Source organism: Cydia fagiglandana, chromosome 19 (genome assembly GCF_963556715.1).
Source record: "Cydia fagiglandana chromosome 19, ilCydFagi1.1, whole genome shotgun sequence".
Classification (NCBI taxonomy): Eukaryota; Metazoa; Arthropoda; class Insecta; order Lepidoptera; family Tortricidae; genus Cydia; species Cydia fagiglandana.
This window is the reverse complement of record NC_085950.1, coordinates 8004825-8021233: the sequence shown is the minus strand read 5'-3', so window position 1 is coordinate 8021233 and position 16409 is coordinate 8004825. Positions and strand designations below refer to the sequence as shown.

The following is a 16409-nucleotide window of genomic DNA, read 5'->3' as shown; positions in this document are numbered from 1 at the left end:
ACTTTAAGTAAGTATACATCGTAGTTAGGCGTTTATTTATAGACCATTTTGGACCGTTATCAATGCTTAACCCTTTCGCCGCCATAGCATTGAATGGGTTCGACAAAAAAGTTAAATAAAGTAAGATAGTCACACTATCTCAATTTAGATTGTACAATTTGTACAACACATTCACTAAGCTCGCGACTTGTACGTTGTTAGAGACAAAAATACTTTTTGATATTTTCCAAACTTGAGTTAATGCGATCAAAAACACTATCCGATATTACGTTTTTACATTTATTTACAATGCTTCATTTTAAACGCCGAAATTTTCACTAAGTACCAAATATTTTAAATTTATTTCAAATAAATATATTACCGTACTATACAGCACGGTTAGCAATTAACTACAGGACTGATTTAACCTCCTAAGGCCCGTGGCCAGCCATACAAATTGTAAATTCTAAATTTGCCACTGAAATTTGAACCTACAGTGTAAGAAACAGAGTTGATTTTGCGTTGTTGGAAGATTGAACGAAACAATGAAATAGCGACTCTGTTCCAATAGAATATGATTGAAATTTCATTGAACTGGAGAAGTACTATAGGTAGGACCTTGGGTCTTAGGAGGTTAAATCAGTCCTGTAGGTAATTGCCATACGAAGTTCGGTATATATGATTATTTATTAAAATTGTAGTTTTTATACAATTTAATAATTAGTCATTTCGGCATTGAAAATGAAAGAAGAATACATTTGTAATATTAGTGAAGACTTCAGGTATTATTAAGAAAGTCTAGTTACTTCCGAGGTGACAGCACAGGTTATATAATAGTTCTAAGTGACATCATAATAGATAAGGTGGAGCGGGACAGCAATATAATTACGATAGTGATAGCAACAGGCGGGTAGATGTATAAATTCCTTGTGGTAAGCTAAGCGTACCACGAATGCAGCCATTACAGCGAATGACAACCCGGTATCGTCTTGGGTCGTCCCATTCGTTTTTCGTCAAGTTCTTAAATTAGTCCTTTTCTGCTTTCGTCACTCATTCTACATTCGTCACAATTGTCGGTGGCTTTCAATGTAGAATGAGTGACGAAAGCAGATTAGGACTAATTTAAGAACTTGACGAAAAACGAATGGGCCGACCCAAGACGATACCGACAACCCTTGTGGTGCTCTGGGGGGCTACCGCGAAAACCGAAATTCGCAAATTGCGGGGATCTTTCTCTTTTACTCCAATGAAGGCGTAATAAGTGTGACAGAGAAAACGGCCCGCAATTTGCGAACTTCGATTTTCGCGGTTATAGCCCTGAGCAATTTATCATAATCTTCCTTGCGATATCCCGGCATTTCGCCACGGCTCATGGGAGCCTGGGGTCCGCTTGGCAACTAATCCCGAGAATTGGCGTAGGCACTAGTTTTTACGAAAGCGACCGCCGTCCGACCTTCCAACCCAGAGGGTAAACTAGGTCTTATTGGGCTTAGTCAGGTTTCCTCACGGTGTTTTCCACGAAACAAATCGCAATGTAATGTTAAGAAGTCATATTTTTCATCCATTTTGTCACTTCGGTAGTAAACCACATTAAAACTGTAATCACACCATTATACGTCGGTATATTATGATATTTATTATGATCTATCTATCTTAGGTTCGACTTCTTACATTAACTTACTAATATCCGAAATTTCGAGATAATTTAGTAATTCAACTAATTCATTTACAAATGACTCTGACTTGAGTTTTTTATCGTCTCAATAATGAATACAGTTGTTTAATTTTAATGAGAATCAGTCGTTGTTACTACTGACTACTCTCTGTATATTTTAATATATCACTCTGCACACTGTGCTTATAACTAGTTTCATTTAGATTCACATATTGATCGAAGCCTCTACGGCCAGTTATCGCTATATGCTGAGTTTAAAAGCTGTAACAGACGGGCGTACCGGACTGCGACCTTGGTCCGGTCCGAGGCACGTTCGATCGTGTGGAAGGGCCGCCGTACGTCCATTAAGGACACAGCTATAGCCGGTCAAACAACTTCGTCAGTAGAAGGCACGAAATTCAAATTTTCTATGGGACGATTACCCTTCGCGCCTACATTTCTATATTGGTAATGGAAATAGTTTGACACTATAATAAGGGTCGGTTGCACCAAACCGCTGTGACCGTAAAAGCGTTCGCAAAATTTTATTGAATGGGAAGTTTTATAGATCTCTGCTGCGTGACGTTGATCAGTCTGTTAACTGTGATTGGTACAACTGGCCCTAAGTGAGAGCGGCAAAGAGGTCAAAGAGATATGCTGACCGGACCGGACCAAGTTTGCTGTTTGGCCCGCCCGTCTGTAACAGCTTTAGAGTCAGACCGAGAAAAGTCTGCAGCGATTTTGATAGCCCACGCAGTGCAAGTGTAATTTTAAACGTCAAACTTCTATGAAAGGCGTATAAATAACACATGCACTGCGTGGGCTATTAAAATCGTTACAGACTTTTCTTGGTCTAACTCTAACTCTAAGGCTATTGTTGAGCACGTCCGAACGTTTGAGTGATATACCACTGACGTAATATTATTATTAAGTTATATGCTATCACTGCCACTGTTAAGATTTATACATTAAACTAGGTCCTCATTGTGACTGCATTTAATTATTGTTAAGCTGTGTCTCCATCTCCACTGCGACGTCTGTGTTTTATCTGATAAGCTATGTCGCCACTGCCACGCTAACTGCCGTTATGCCGTGACTACACTGCGACTGCGTCTGTGTTTAATAGTCTGGCAAACCAATTTAGTCAAAGGCGAATTTGAAAAATAAAGCAATGGTCAACGTTACATGAAGTCCACGGGGTGTCACATACAAACACATTTTGTTTCGTGTATTCGTTTTTTTATCGGTGTTTAAGGTCGAAAAATTTTTGTAATGTTTTCAAACAAAAGTACCACATTGTCGATTGTCGATAAGGTCGATTTCAAATTTAAGCTGTATGGAAACAGCGTCTTATTAACAATCAACAATAAGTGCCTTTTTGGTTGAAAATGGCACCTTTTTCTGGACATATTGTTGAGTATGTGTCACAGACAAACTCCTGTCATGCCTGCATATCCTACCTGAAAACCATCAGAAAAATCGCATTTGTACGGGAAAACGGTAGATAACATCATGGAATTCTCATACAGCTTTATTCTACTGACGAATTGGTTTGCCAGACTATATTTGTTAGGCTCGGTCTTCACTGCGCTTAAGTCGTGTCCACACTGCGTTATATTGGTTAAGCTGTGTCCTCACTGCGTTTAAGATGTGTCCACACTGCGTCATATTTGTTAAGCTGTGTCCTCACTGCGTTATATTTGTTAAGCTATGTCTGCACTGCGTTTAAGTTCAGCTGTGTCCTCACTTGCGTTAAGGTCGCGTGTTCACTGCGGCGTCTGCATCTGCGTCTTGCGGCACTGACACAACCATTTGATGATGCGCGCGTTCCGCTCCACCACACTTGGCGGTTCGGTGTTCCGGTAGATCGGCTTTTGGACACCGGGGCCTTGGACCTGAAGGGAAATTTGGGTTTAATGGGTATGTTATGTTTTCACTGACAAATTCGTATAAATATGAAAGTTCATGTTTGTTCCTTCATCGCACAAAAACGATGGATCAATTTGGCTGACAGACAGACAGACAGACTCAGGGACCGGTCCGGTGTTCCCTTCGAGGTTTTTGGAATAGGTGTATTTCATATTGTGTCAGTTGATTAGAATTAAGGAATGCAAATCGGTTATTTTTTGTATGGAAATAACCGCGGTTTCGGTTAAAAACCGATTATTTCCATACAAAAAATAACCGATTAGCATTCCCTAATTAGAATCCACAGTCAAGGCAGACGAGAAGAACACGGGACTGTCAGGGAGAGCGTCCCTCAGCAGCGCGTCATATTGCCGGGGCTCCAAGCCGAGCCTCTCGAAGAACTGTTGTAACGCTGAGCCTTATAATACATATTTTGGGGTACTTACAGTATAATCCGCAGCATTCGCTATCTGATTAGAATCCACAGTCGACGCAGACGAGAAGAACACGGGACTGTCAGGCAGTGCGTCTCTCAGCAGCGCGTCATATTGCCGGGGCTCCAAGCCGAGCCTCTCGAAGAACTGTTCTAACGCTGAGCCTTATAATACATATTTTGGGGCACTTACAGTATAATCCGCAGCATTCGCTATCTGATTAGAATCCACAGTCGACGCAGACGAGAAGAACACGGGACTGTCAGGCAGAGCGTCTCTCAGCAGCGCGTCACATTGCCGGGGCTCCAGGCCGAGCCTCCCGAAGAACTGTTCTAACGCTGAGCCTTATAATAGATATTTTGGGATACTTACAGTATAATCCGCAGCATTCGCTATCTGATTAGAATCCACAGTCGACGCAGACGAGAAGAACACGGGACTGTCAGGCAGAGCGTCTCTCAGCAGCGCGTCATATTGCCGGGGCTCCAAGCCGAGCCTCTCGAAGAAGTGTTGCAGCGCGGAGCCCTCGGAGGGGCTGTCGGGCGAGTCGTCCTCGCACGGCGCCGAGGCGGGGCTCCGCCCATCGCTGCGCCGGTACCTAAGGGAAACATTACAGTTCATGGTATAATAATATACTCCGCGTGGTACTCTCTTCCCGTCTTTTCGTGGTCACGTTACTGACACAAGCCTACGTCATCATGCGACAGCGCTATATAATTATATATAGCGGCCATTGTGACGTAGGCTTGTGTCACTCTGGGAAGAGAAGATCATGTTCATATTCATATTCATATTTATTATTAATAATGTACACATACATTACACGTCAAATATACAAACGGTGAAATAATAACTAAGCAAAGCATCAAAATAATGATATGAAAATTATGCACAAATGTGTACAATAAAATTAATTATTGTACGTACACAAATTACCTATGTAATAAAATTACTCATGAAAATTATTCTATTTTACTGTGTTCTACAATATTTCATTAATGTCGTAAAAGGCATTGTCAATTAGCCATTTTTTTAACTAATTATAAAATGAATTATCATTTGATATACTGGCTATATCTTCAGGAATAGCGTTATAGATTTTGGGGCCCATAGCATACGTCGTTTTGGTAGATTTAGTTAGTCTGAATCTAGATGTTTCAAGTATACCTCTGTTCCTGTACCTTAGGCTTCTTAGGTTACCCGCCCTGAGGGGAAATGCGTCAATGTTGGTTCTTACGAACTTCGCGATGTTGAAAATGTACTGCGATGGTAATGTCATTATTCGTAATGATGTAAATAGCATGTTTTATTAGACTATGATTATAGTTTATAAAAATGTCTTCAACCTGTCTTCAGTCGTACCATAAGCCGCAAAAGCATATGGCGACTTCATGGCTATCAATTAATTCATTCATAATTTTTCCATGAAATCTCTCAATCCGAAACCAAATGTAATCTCTAAACCTAATCTAATCTTTAAACAGAAATCTCGCACCTCACTGTACATTTCGACCTAATAATGCATCCGACTTTAGTCATAAATTAAGCTAGCTAGACCGAATCCTCTGAACTTCACACGTCATCTAGTCTCTATAGTTCGTTTTTTTAGCATTAGAAATAAGGTAAACAATCTTGATGTGTCTTTTAATTGAAAAGCACATTTTTAAAATAAGTCACGGCAAATATGTAACAATTATGAATCTATTACGATCATTTATATTCTTCTGCTTTCATAAGTAATAGACACTGATTTTTAAAAAGCGTTTTTCAATTAAGAGACATGTCAAGATCGCTTACCTTCTTCCAAGTTCTTTCTAATGCTAAAAAAAATAACTATAAATATGATTACAACTTATTATTTATTTTATTATTCAATCTTTATTGCACAAGGAAAATGCAAAAGTACAAAAGGCGGACTTAATATTACAAGGCATTCTCTACCAGTCAACCTTCGGGCACAGCAGATAACTGATAACACGAAAGCCCAAATTTAATACTTATTAGTAAAAAGTAAGTCGTCTCGTTCAGAATATGAATTGTTGGTATGTTTTATAAGTGTCAGATTGGGGCCTGAAAAGGGGTTAAAATTCTTCGTTTTCCCTGTATTTTACAAGCTTTTATTTATTTTCACCTGGCCGTTGTCTGTCTGTAATCAAATCTTGCAAGTTAAATTTGATCCACTTCCCGGTTTCCGATTGAGCTGAAATTTTGCATACATACGTAACTCGGGTGACAATGCAATATTATGGTGTCATAAAGCTGATTTGATGATGGAGACCGGAGGTGGCCATAGGAACTATGTGATAAAACAACGAAACCTAATTGTGTTAGAGGTTTTTAGAATTGTCTCGATGAGTATTAGTTGCCTGTGGAAAGAAAAGTACAGTTAGCGATAAAAGCTTGTACCAAAAATGAAATTTTTGCCAAAAACTTATTAATGAAATCATTTTACCTGTCCGAGATGTCTGATTTGGACCGTAGTATAGGCCTCGGGCGCCGCTGCTTGTACCGCAAACAGCGCTGACGTTTGAACGTTCCCAGTGGAGATGTTACTTCCTCGGCCGGACACATCTATAAATAATATATACTTGGTCAAGCAAATCTTGTCAGTAGCAATGTGTGAATCCTGGCAGGGTCGCCATGTGAGGTGGGACGTTGAATGAAACGACTTGCTAGGAGGGTAATATTACGTACCTGGCTGGTATTAACATATTCCTGTGAGTCGTCGATGCGCGCGCGTCGCTCTGCGTACTGCGGTTGCTTGTTGATAGGTTCCGCGCCGCTCTCGTGGTACCTACGAAATGACGAATACAGTTAAAATATGCACCTTTAAAAACAACTTAATTGGTCCAGTACTTTTGGAGAAAATGTACTGTGAAAGACAGACAGACGCACGAGTCATCCTATAAGGGTTCCGTTTTTTCTTTTAAGGTACGGAACTCTAAAAAGCCTCAGATCTTTGTTTGTGCGTAAAATAACCTATTCAAATAAAAGAACCCATTTTTCTTCTAATAGGCAAAATTACATTTCTCAAATTTGGACATAATAAGCGCATACGGTTTATTACGGTGAGTTTCATCAGTAGTTACTCTCATAGAGTACGTCTGAATGTATGTCAAGTTAAACCAGTTTGACAGCACCGGCTTCCCTCGAATGCGGATGACCCATACGGTTTATTCCAAAAATGCCATTTATTTATTCTTTTACCTACATGTATGCCACTAAAAAAAGTGTAATGTCGACCAAAGAGACGGCATATCTTCTAAAAACTTCATATCACAAGAATGTTCGCGAGTTTCAACTAATTGTGTAAAAAGTTAGTTTCAAATTTGGGAGCAGGGTAGTGCCCCCGCCAAGACGAGCAATGAAAGAGTTCTCTCACCTATTGTAGTCTCGTTCTCTAGAGGCGTACTCCTTCCGCCCGTGGCACTTGGCGGGCGGTTTGTAAGTGCCGCACTCGTAGTCATTGTAGTCGTATAGAGGAGGCTCGTCTTGGAACTGAGGGGGTACTAATTGTGTAAGGAGTTAGAAAGATGTCTCTCACCTGTTGTAGTCTCGTTCTCTAGAGGCGTACTCCTTCCGCCCGTGGCACTTGGCGGGCGGTTTGTAAGTGCCGCACTCGTAGTCATTGTAGTCGTATAGAGGAGGCTCGTCTTGGAACTGAGGGGGTACTAATTGTGTAAGGAGTTAGTTAGAAAGATGTCTCTCACCTGTAGTAGTCTCGTTCTCTAGAGGCGTACTCCTTCCGCCCGTGGCACTTGGCGGGCGGTTTGTAAGTGCCGCACTCGTAGTCATTGTAGTCGTATAAAGGAGGCTCGTCTTGGAACTGAGGGGGTAGTAATTGTGTAAGAAGTTAGTTAGATGTCTCTCACCTGTTGTAGTCTCGTTCTCTAGAGGCGTACTCCTTCCGCTCGTGGCACTTGGCGGGCGGTTTGTAAGTGCCGCACTCGTAGTCATTGTAGTCGTATAAAGGAGGCTCGTCTTGGAACTGAGGGGGTAGTAATTGTGTAAGAAGTTAGTTAGATGTCTCTCACCTGTTGTAGTCTCGTTCTCTAGAGGCGTACTCCTTCCGCCCGTGGCACTTGGCGGGCGGTTTGTAAGTGCCGCACTCGTAGTCATTGTAGTCGTATAAAGGAGGCTCGTCTTGGAACTGAGGGGGTAGTAATTGTGTAAGAAGTTAGTTAGATGTCTCTCACCTGTTGTAGTCTCGTTCTCTAGAGGCGTACTCCTTCCGCCCGTGGCACTTGGCGGGCGGTTTGTAAGTGCCGCACTCGTAGTCATTGTAGTCGTATAAAGGAGGCTCGTCTTGGAACTGAGGGGGTAGTAATTGTGTAAGAAGTTAGTTAGATGTCTCTCACCTGTTGTAGTCTCGTTCTCTAGAGGCGTACTCCTTCCGCCCGTGGCACTTGGCGGGCGGTTTGTAAGTGCCGCACTCGTAGTCATTGTAGTCGTATAAAGGAGGCTCGTCTTGGAACTGAGGGGGTAGTAATTGTGTAAGGAGTTAGTTAGAAAGATGGCTCTCACCTGTTGTAGTCTCGTTCTCTAGAGGCGTACTCCTTCCGCTCGTGGCACTTGGCGGGCGGTTTGTAAGTGCCGCACTCGTAGTCATTGTAGTCGTATAGAGGAGGTTCGTCTTGGAACTGAGGGGGTGCTAATTGTGTAAGAAGTTAGTTAGATGTCTCTCACCTGTTGTAGTCTTGTTCTCTAGAGGCGTACTCCTTCCGCCCGTGGCACTTGGCGGGCGGTTTGTAAGTGCCGCACTCGTAGTCATTGTAGTCGTATAAAGGAGGCTCGTCTTGGAACTGAGGGGGTACTAATTGTGTAAGGAGTTAGTTAGAAAGATGGCTCTCACCTGTTGTAGTCTCGTTCTCTAGAGGCGTACTCCTTCCGCTCGTGGCACTTGGCGGGCGGTTTGTAAGTGCCGCACTTGTAGTCATTGTAGTCGTATAGAGGAGGTTCGTCTTGGAACTGAGGGGGTAGTAATTGTGTAAGAAGTTAGTTAGATGTCTCTCACCTGTTGTAGTCTCGTTCTCTAGAGGCGTACTCCTTCCGCCCGTGGCACTTGGCGGGCGGTTTGTAAGTGCCGCACTCGTAGTCATTGTAGTCGTATAAAGGAGGCTCGTCTTGGAACTGAGGGGGTAGTAATTGTGTAAGAAGTTAGAAAGGTGTCTATCACCTGTTGTAGTCTCGTTCTCTAGAGGCGTACTCCTTCCGCCCGTGGCACTTGGCGGGCGGTTTGTAAGTGCCGCACTCGTAGTCATTGTAGTCGTATAAAGGAGGCTCGTCTTGGAACTGAGGGGGTACTAATTGTGTAAGAAGTTAGAAAGATGTCTCTCACCTGTTGTAGTCTCGTTCTCTAGAGGCGTACTCCTTCCGCCCGTGGCACTTGGCGGGCGGTTTGTAAGTGCCGCACTCGTAGTCATTGTAGTCGTATAAAGGAGGTTCGTCTTGGAACTGAGGGGGTACTAATTGTGTAAGAAGTTAGAAAGATGTCTCTCACATGTTGTAGTCTCGTTCTCTAGAGGCGTACTCCTTCCGCCCGTGGCACTTGGCGGGCGGTTTGTAAGTGCCGCACTCGTAGTCATTGTAGTCGTATAGAGGAGGCTCGTCTTGGAACTGAGGGGGTGGCGCGCTAGCCTGAAAATGAACAAGAGATATATTATTTTCCATTTGAATCATTTGCCATACTTAGGAATTGACTTTACAATGTATCATGTATTGTAAAATACTTCATTTAGCTCTAAATTAACTGCACTGCATGGGACATTAACTATGAAATTGGACCTTATTGTCGATGGCGCTTACGCCGCACAGCGTCGCGCGGCTTTGTATTTATATCGGAGCTTCGTTAATAATGGCGTAAGCGCCATCGACAATGCGGTCCCTTTTCATAGTTAAGGTCACATATTAAATTTAGAGGTAAATGCAAACTCGCGATCATTCATTTATTACTAAGCAGTAAGCACTAGTACCTACCTTGTGGTTCTCGTGGTGGGGGTAATGACACAATTGAATGTTAATATAGGATATAGGGATAACGGTATGCAGGATGAATTTGGCGGTCACGGTTTCTGAACTATTGCGGCGTCGAGATGGACCACTCTTCTAAGAGTCTTCTCCTTTTAGTACCGTAGCACTGTGCTAATCGGCTACGACTACACTCTACTGTAACTACTTACTTAAAAGTGTATCTCCTCCCGTGGAGTATACAGTAGCGACGGCGCGTGCGGCAGCGATGGTGCGCCGTTACGGAACTGCGGGTATCGGCTACGAGTATCGTAGCACTGCAACTATCGGCTACAAGTCGTAGCACTTAGCCACAAGAGCTACGCACCTGGAAGTGTATGCCCACCCGTGGAGGATATAGCGGCGGCGGCGGCGCGTGCGGCGGCGACGGCGCGCCGTCCTGGAACTGCGGCGGCGGGGACACGTAGCACTCTTCTACTCTCACTGCCGTAGCACTGTGCTAATCGCCTACGACTACGCTCTACTTTAACTACTTACTTAAAAGTGTATCTCCTCCCATAGAGTATACAGCAGAGACGGCGCGCCGTTTCGGAACTGCGGCTATCGGCTACGAGTATCGTAGCACTGCAACTATCGGCTACGAGTATCGTAGCACTGCAACTATCGGCTACGTGTCGTAGCACCTAGCCACAAGAGCTACGCACCTGGAAGTGTATGCCCACCCGTGGAGGATATAGCGGCGGCGGCGGCGCGTGCGGCGGCGACGGCGCGCCGTCTTGGAACTGCGGCGGCGCGGACACGTAGCACTCTTCTAGTCCCGCCCAGGAGCCGTAGTAACCGCCGTAGCGGCTGTAATAGAAAATTATTTGTTAGTAAATTATACAATGCTAAATAAACATTTGAGAAATTTCCCGGTAGTATCCTAGTGATTGGTTAACGTTGTAGAAAATTTTCAAAAGATTTGAAGAGGTTTTGGAATGAACTAAGTTTCCGGTTTGAAAATTTACTCGAAAAGAATAATTATCTAAAGTTCTAAATATATGTTTCCGTGTAAAAAATTTTGAATATTTCCATTGGGATATTAGTAGTCTGCAGTGTCGGTGCATCTATAGAAATTGATTCTAACGGGTTACCTAGTTTGAGGGAGTTGAGAACCTGTACTATCTATTGTTGCGAGTCTCGAGAAAAGGATGAGTATAGTTTTCCTGTTCCGACTGGCCAATTGGTTTGACCAACTAATAGTGTTGTTTCCGTGACTCACTCGGTGGTGGAGCAGCCGGAGTCGCGGGGGTCGCGGGGCGCGGGGCGCGGCGCGGGGGGCGCGCTGTGCTGCGTGTAGTGGCCCGACGAGCCGCCCGAGTCGCGCGCGAACGACGACCCGCAGCGGCTGAGGGAAATTAATATTTTACTAAATATAGGTAAGTTGTTAATGTAAAGGCGCGTCTCGATATCGCGCGGCGGCCGCGCGAGCAATGTTCGACCGCGGCAAACCTGTATCTTGGCTCGTGCGCCAATGTTCGAGTTGGCTCGCGCGGCGGCCCGGAACCCATTGCGCGCGGCTGCCGGGCGAGCCAATGTTCGATAGCTTGCCGCGCGATATGGAGACGGGCCTTAAGATTGTTATTTATTTCTTTTAAATATTTCGAGTATCAATGTTAGCACGAGCGGTTAAACGACAACTTTACCGCCTTGTAAAACAAATAACTATTCTTCAGGTCCATCATAAGCAGAGCTCGGATAGGGTGAGCTATTTGCCTTATAATTTGACATGTCTTATGTCATATATAAGGCAAATAGCTCACCCTATCCGAGCTCTGATCATAAGATTAAGCCAATAATCATACCTATTGTAAGACTGATAGTTTTCTTCACCGGGCGAGGGATGTTCCGAAAATGCCTCGCTCGACATTAGCGAAGAATGGTTAGACCTGAGACAAGAATTGTTCAATAAGTTTATAAATAATGTGACGTTCCACGGGCAAAGGTACCTTATGGCGGTTGGCTCTTACGCTATTATTAACGACGCTCCAACACTAATGCGGTGCTACGTGACGTAAGCACCGACCGTCATAAGGTATCTTTGCCGTGGAACGTCACATATGTTCATGTGATTCCGTTAAAATAGTACGACGAACGTCTTTAGAATCGGAAATTCAAAATTCGTACAGTAATTTCATACGGTTGCTTTTCGGTGAAGAAAAATATTTTCAAACAACAAGAATTAACAAGATAGTAACTAACACCTAAAATCTCCCTCATAAATCAACCAGACCATACCAGATTCACTTGATCTAATGCAGCGGTCGGTAACCAGCGGCCCGCGGGCCGCATGCGACCCGCCAACCTCTCGCTTGTGGCCCGCGAGCCTCCCTGGCTATTTTGTATGTAATATTTGTCAATATACAATAACGACAATGTCTGATAAAGTCATAAATATTAACAAAGTGCGGCACGCGTCATCTTCGTTAACTACTATGTGGCCCTTGCCTGCTGAAAGGTTGCCGACCGCTGATCTAATGCATTGAGTTATTATTACTATAGAGAAGCCATAACAATGAAATTGTCGCACAACTGTATCACGCGACCAAAACCTCGTAAGCGCCGTAAGACTTCATGGTGCTTACGCGTTTAGGTCGCGAGACTCACGCTCCGCTTCTATGCTTTGTTGTCAAAACAACATCAACTCATGACGCAAAATACTAGTTCTATACGTTGTAGTTCGTTTTTTTAGCATTAGAAAGAACTTGTAAGAAGATAAGCGGTCTTGACATGTCATTTAATTGAAAATCGCTTTTTAAAAATCAGTAACTATTACTTATGAAAGCAGAAGAATATAAATGATCGAATTAGATTCATAATTGTTACATATTTGGCGTGACTAATTTTTAAAACGTATTCTTCAATTAAAAGACACATCAAGATTGTTTACCTTTTTTGTAATGCTAAAAAAAACGAACTATAATAATAATAGTTCAATGATTTAATATGACTGTGACTGCGATTAAAATGAAAGAGATGGTAAACGTACCTCGTGCCTTTGGAAGAGCAGGACGCAGTCCGCTGGTGCGTGGAGTGGCGGCGCCGGCGCGGCGAGCGGCCGATGGTGTCCGTGCCGCTTACCGCACTGCAATTATACAGGGTGTTACTGACCATCGGGCTTTAAATCCAGGACTCGATTCTACTCGCTAAACTGAGCTACTTTTATTATGGCACCAACCCCGAAATCCCAATTTTTTTTTTACTTTTTCATACATTTTGGCTGATCAGATGTCAACGTTTTCTCTGGAAAAGCCAAAAATTTTTCCCCGATTTTAGGGTTGGTCCCATAGTAAAAGTAGCTCAGTTTAGCGAGTAAAATCAAGCCCTGGAATTAAAGCCCCATAGTCAGACACATACTGTATATTTGTTATGGACGTCCTTATTTGTAGAGATGCAACGAACTATTCGCCGGATACAGGACATTCGGCCTGACCATCGGCCGAATATTCGGTATCCGGCCGCCGAATATATGGCGGGCGGAACTATACTTACATTTCGGTTTTTCATGTGCGCATTGTGCAGGTTTTGACCTGGTTCGTAGTGAACGTTCGCGCGGACTCATTTCTATAGTCTGTATCTTTAGGTATTAAAAAAAACCGGGCAAGTGCGAGTCGGACCCGCGCACGAAGGGTTCCGTACCATAATGCAAAAAAAAAACGGAAAAAAATGCAAAAAAAACGGTCACCCATCCAAGTATGTACTGACCACGCCCGACGTTAACTTTGGTCAAAAATCACGTTTGTTGTATGGGAGCCCCACTTAAATCTTTATTTTATTCTGTTTTCAGTATTTGTTGTTATAGCGGCAACAGATATACATCATCTGTGAAAATTCAACTGTCTAGCTATCACGGTTCGTGAGATACAGCCTGGTGACAGACGGACGGACGGACGGACGGGCGGACGGACGGACGGACCGATGGACGGACGGACGGACGGACAGCGAAGCCTTAGTAATAGGGTCCCGTTTTACCCTTTGGGTACGGAACCCTAAAAATAGTAAACAAAATTTACCCCCAGATGGCTACTTAGGCTAGTTGAGGGTAGATGAAAACATTACATGATCAAATAATGGAGGTTAAAGTCAGGTCGTTCAGTGACAGATCCAGGTGGTATTTTATTTGGTTGGTTAATCAATAAATTTTATAACTACCCGAAAATGTACAAATTATTTGTTTAGTTTTATTTAAGTACCTAAAGATACAGAGTATAGGTTCGAAATGAGTGCGCGCGCAAGTGAGTGGAAAGTTTGGTGGTTGGCACTTTTATGGTAATATTCCATTTCTAACCGCAGCTGCACTCCCGGTACTGAACGCGTCGCTGTCATTGTCAATTTCCATACTAAAATGAACAGTAATGCAGCTGTCGTTGGAAATGGACGGTCACCTTTAGCCAAATGTAAGCACAAAGGGACGATCTCCCGTAGACATTTTGAATTTGGCGCCTATTTCTATCGTTTTTTCCGCATACTATAACTTACTGTTCGTGGTAGCCCCTCGCTTGTGTATGGAGATCCGGCAATGACTTGTGGCTGTTGATATTTGTGCAGCCATCTTCTTCGCGCATGCTCGGTTGCGAGTGCGAATTCGACCTGTAATAAAAAAATCTTGTTAAAAATATTATTTTTGCGATATCCTGCATTTATTCGCGGTTGATAAACCGACCGCGGCCTATGTCATGTAATGTATGGGCACAGCAGTTTTAACGGCATAGCCAACTTTGTCGTAATCCAATTTATTTTTTCGGTAAGTACTCTAGCTAGTATGTATTGTATGAGGGTATTGCGCCAAAGGACTGGTTTCCAGCTCGGCTGGAGTAATTCTATATTTACAGAAGGCATCTGTTTCTACTAGCCTGCTTACCTATCGTTGTCTCTTTTGGTGCCCATTATATCCTACCTCAAACACTCACACACGCTCAGATGGAGTGCATAATTTCCGAGAAAATATATTTTTCTATTATATTTTCTCGGAAACGTTCGTATTTGGAATGCTACTTCAGTCAACCTCAGAACTTTTTGTATTTTTGTAGCGTTCGTACATTTGGGGCTATTCATAAATTACGTTATTTCAAATTAGGGAGGGGGGGTCCGGACATCGGATGATGGTAGCATGATGTAGGAAGAAACGGGATCATTCGAAGCATGACTTTTGGATGACTTTAGGGGGGGGGGGGAATGTCAAAAATCGTCAAAAATAGACGACGTAATTTATGGATACTTCCGGTGATACTTCCCTAAGTTGTTTCTCTATAACATACCTGATGTATCTAGGAGCAGAATGGGCGTACTGCGCCGGGGGACTTATGGCGTCGATGGGCTCGGCTGCTGGTGAACCTTCGGCGCTTAACATCGGCTCAGGTAACTCGATGTTCTCAGGGCTGGACGCGGAGCTGGCTGTTAAAACAAATTAATATATCATTAATACATTATCAGGTTATTAACATACTAGAGACCCGCCCCGACTTCGCACGGGTTACACAAAACCTTGACAAATTATACTCCTAAACCTTCCTCGAGAATCACTCTATTGAAAATCCGTTCAGTAGTTTTTGAATTTATCGAGAACATACATACACACTAAGAGACAGACGCCGCGGGGGACTTTGTTTTATAAGGTGTAGTGATATTATAAGGTGATAACAGAAGTGAGATGTAGTAGTAGTAGTATTGGTGTCGTAGTGACGTTATCGACAGTCAAGTTAACCAGTCAGTCGACGTCAGAACTCAGACCAGTGTAGTTGTGTGATGTTCGCTTTGGCGAGCTGTCTGGTGTAATGAGAACCTAAGGTACAGGATACTCATTATTATGTATTCTGTAATACATGTTTGCTTGTAAACGGCTCTCACTGCACACACCTTGACATTTTTCTGTTGGGCCCTATGGTTGATTGGTAGAGAATGCCACAAGGCATTAAGTCTGTCTTTTGTACTTTTTTTTGATGTGCAATAAAGTTTAAAATAAATAAATAATACTCACGTATAGAGTAGGTGCTCTTGACGCGCACCTGCTGCCGCGGTATAACGAACGACTCCGGGAAGAAGACCCTCGCGTCGAAGCTGAGGGGTCTCTTGTCGTTGGGCTTGGACCCGGACCCGGACGAGGAGGTGCCGGACAGGGTCCCGGGGGGCCTGTCTCCGGGGTAGTCTTTTAGAGCTGTCTGGTGTGTTTAAAAACTTTTGGTACATGATACTAGAGGTCTCTTGTCGTTGGGCTTGGACCTGGACCCGGACGAGGAGGTGCCGGACAGGCTCCCAGGGGGCCTGCCTCGGGGTAGTATTTTAGAGCTGTCTGGTGTGTGTAAGAACATTAGGTACGTAATACTCACGTATAGAGTAGGTGCTCTTGACGCGCACCTGTTGCCGCGGTATAACGAACGACTCCGGGAAGAAGACCCTCGCGTCGAAGCTGAGGGGCCTCTTGTCGTTGG

General features: G+C 43.6%; 1 protein-coding gene across 1 annotated transcript in view; it reads right to left on the bottom strand.

The window, feature by feature from the left end:
* Positions 1–2450: 2450 nt before the first annotated feature.
* Positions 2451–16409, bottom strand: part of LOC134673787 (uncharacterized) — a 129106-nt gene continuing 115147 nt past the window's right edge. Inside the window, exons 9-21 of the mRNA XM_063531814.1 lie at positions 15959–16114; positions 15240–15375; positions 14461–14571; positions 12971–13066; positions 11787–11870; positions 11204–11329; positions 10647–10791; positions 9476–9612; positions 6670–6769; positions 6428–6546; positions 4348–4573; positions 3381–3528; positions 2451–3322 (exon numbers count right to left, since the gene is read on the bottom strand). Of these exons, the coding sequence (XP_063387884.1) occupies positions 3400–3528; positions 4348–4573; positions 6428–6546; positions 6670–6769; positions 9476–9612; positions 10647–10791; positions 11204–11329; positions 11787–11870; positions 12971–13066; positions 14461–14571; positions 15240–15375; positions 15959–16114 (1565 nt within the window). The 3' untranslated portion in view covers positions 2451–3322; positions 3381–3399. The remainder of the gene's footprint in view (positions 3323–3380; positions 3529–4347; positions 4574–6427; positions 6547–6669; positions 6770–9475; positions 9613–10646; positions 10792–11203; positions 11330–11786; positions 11871–12970; positions 13067–14460; positions 14572–15239; positions 15376–15958; positions 16115–16409) is intronic.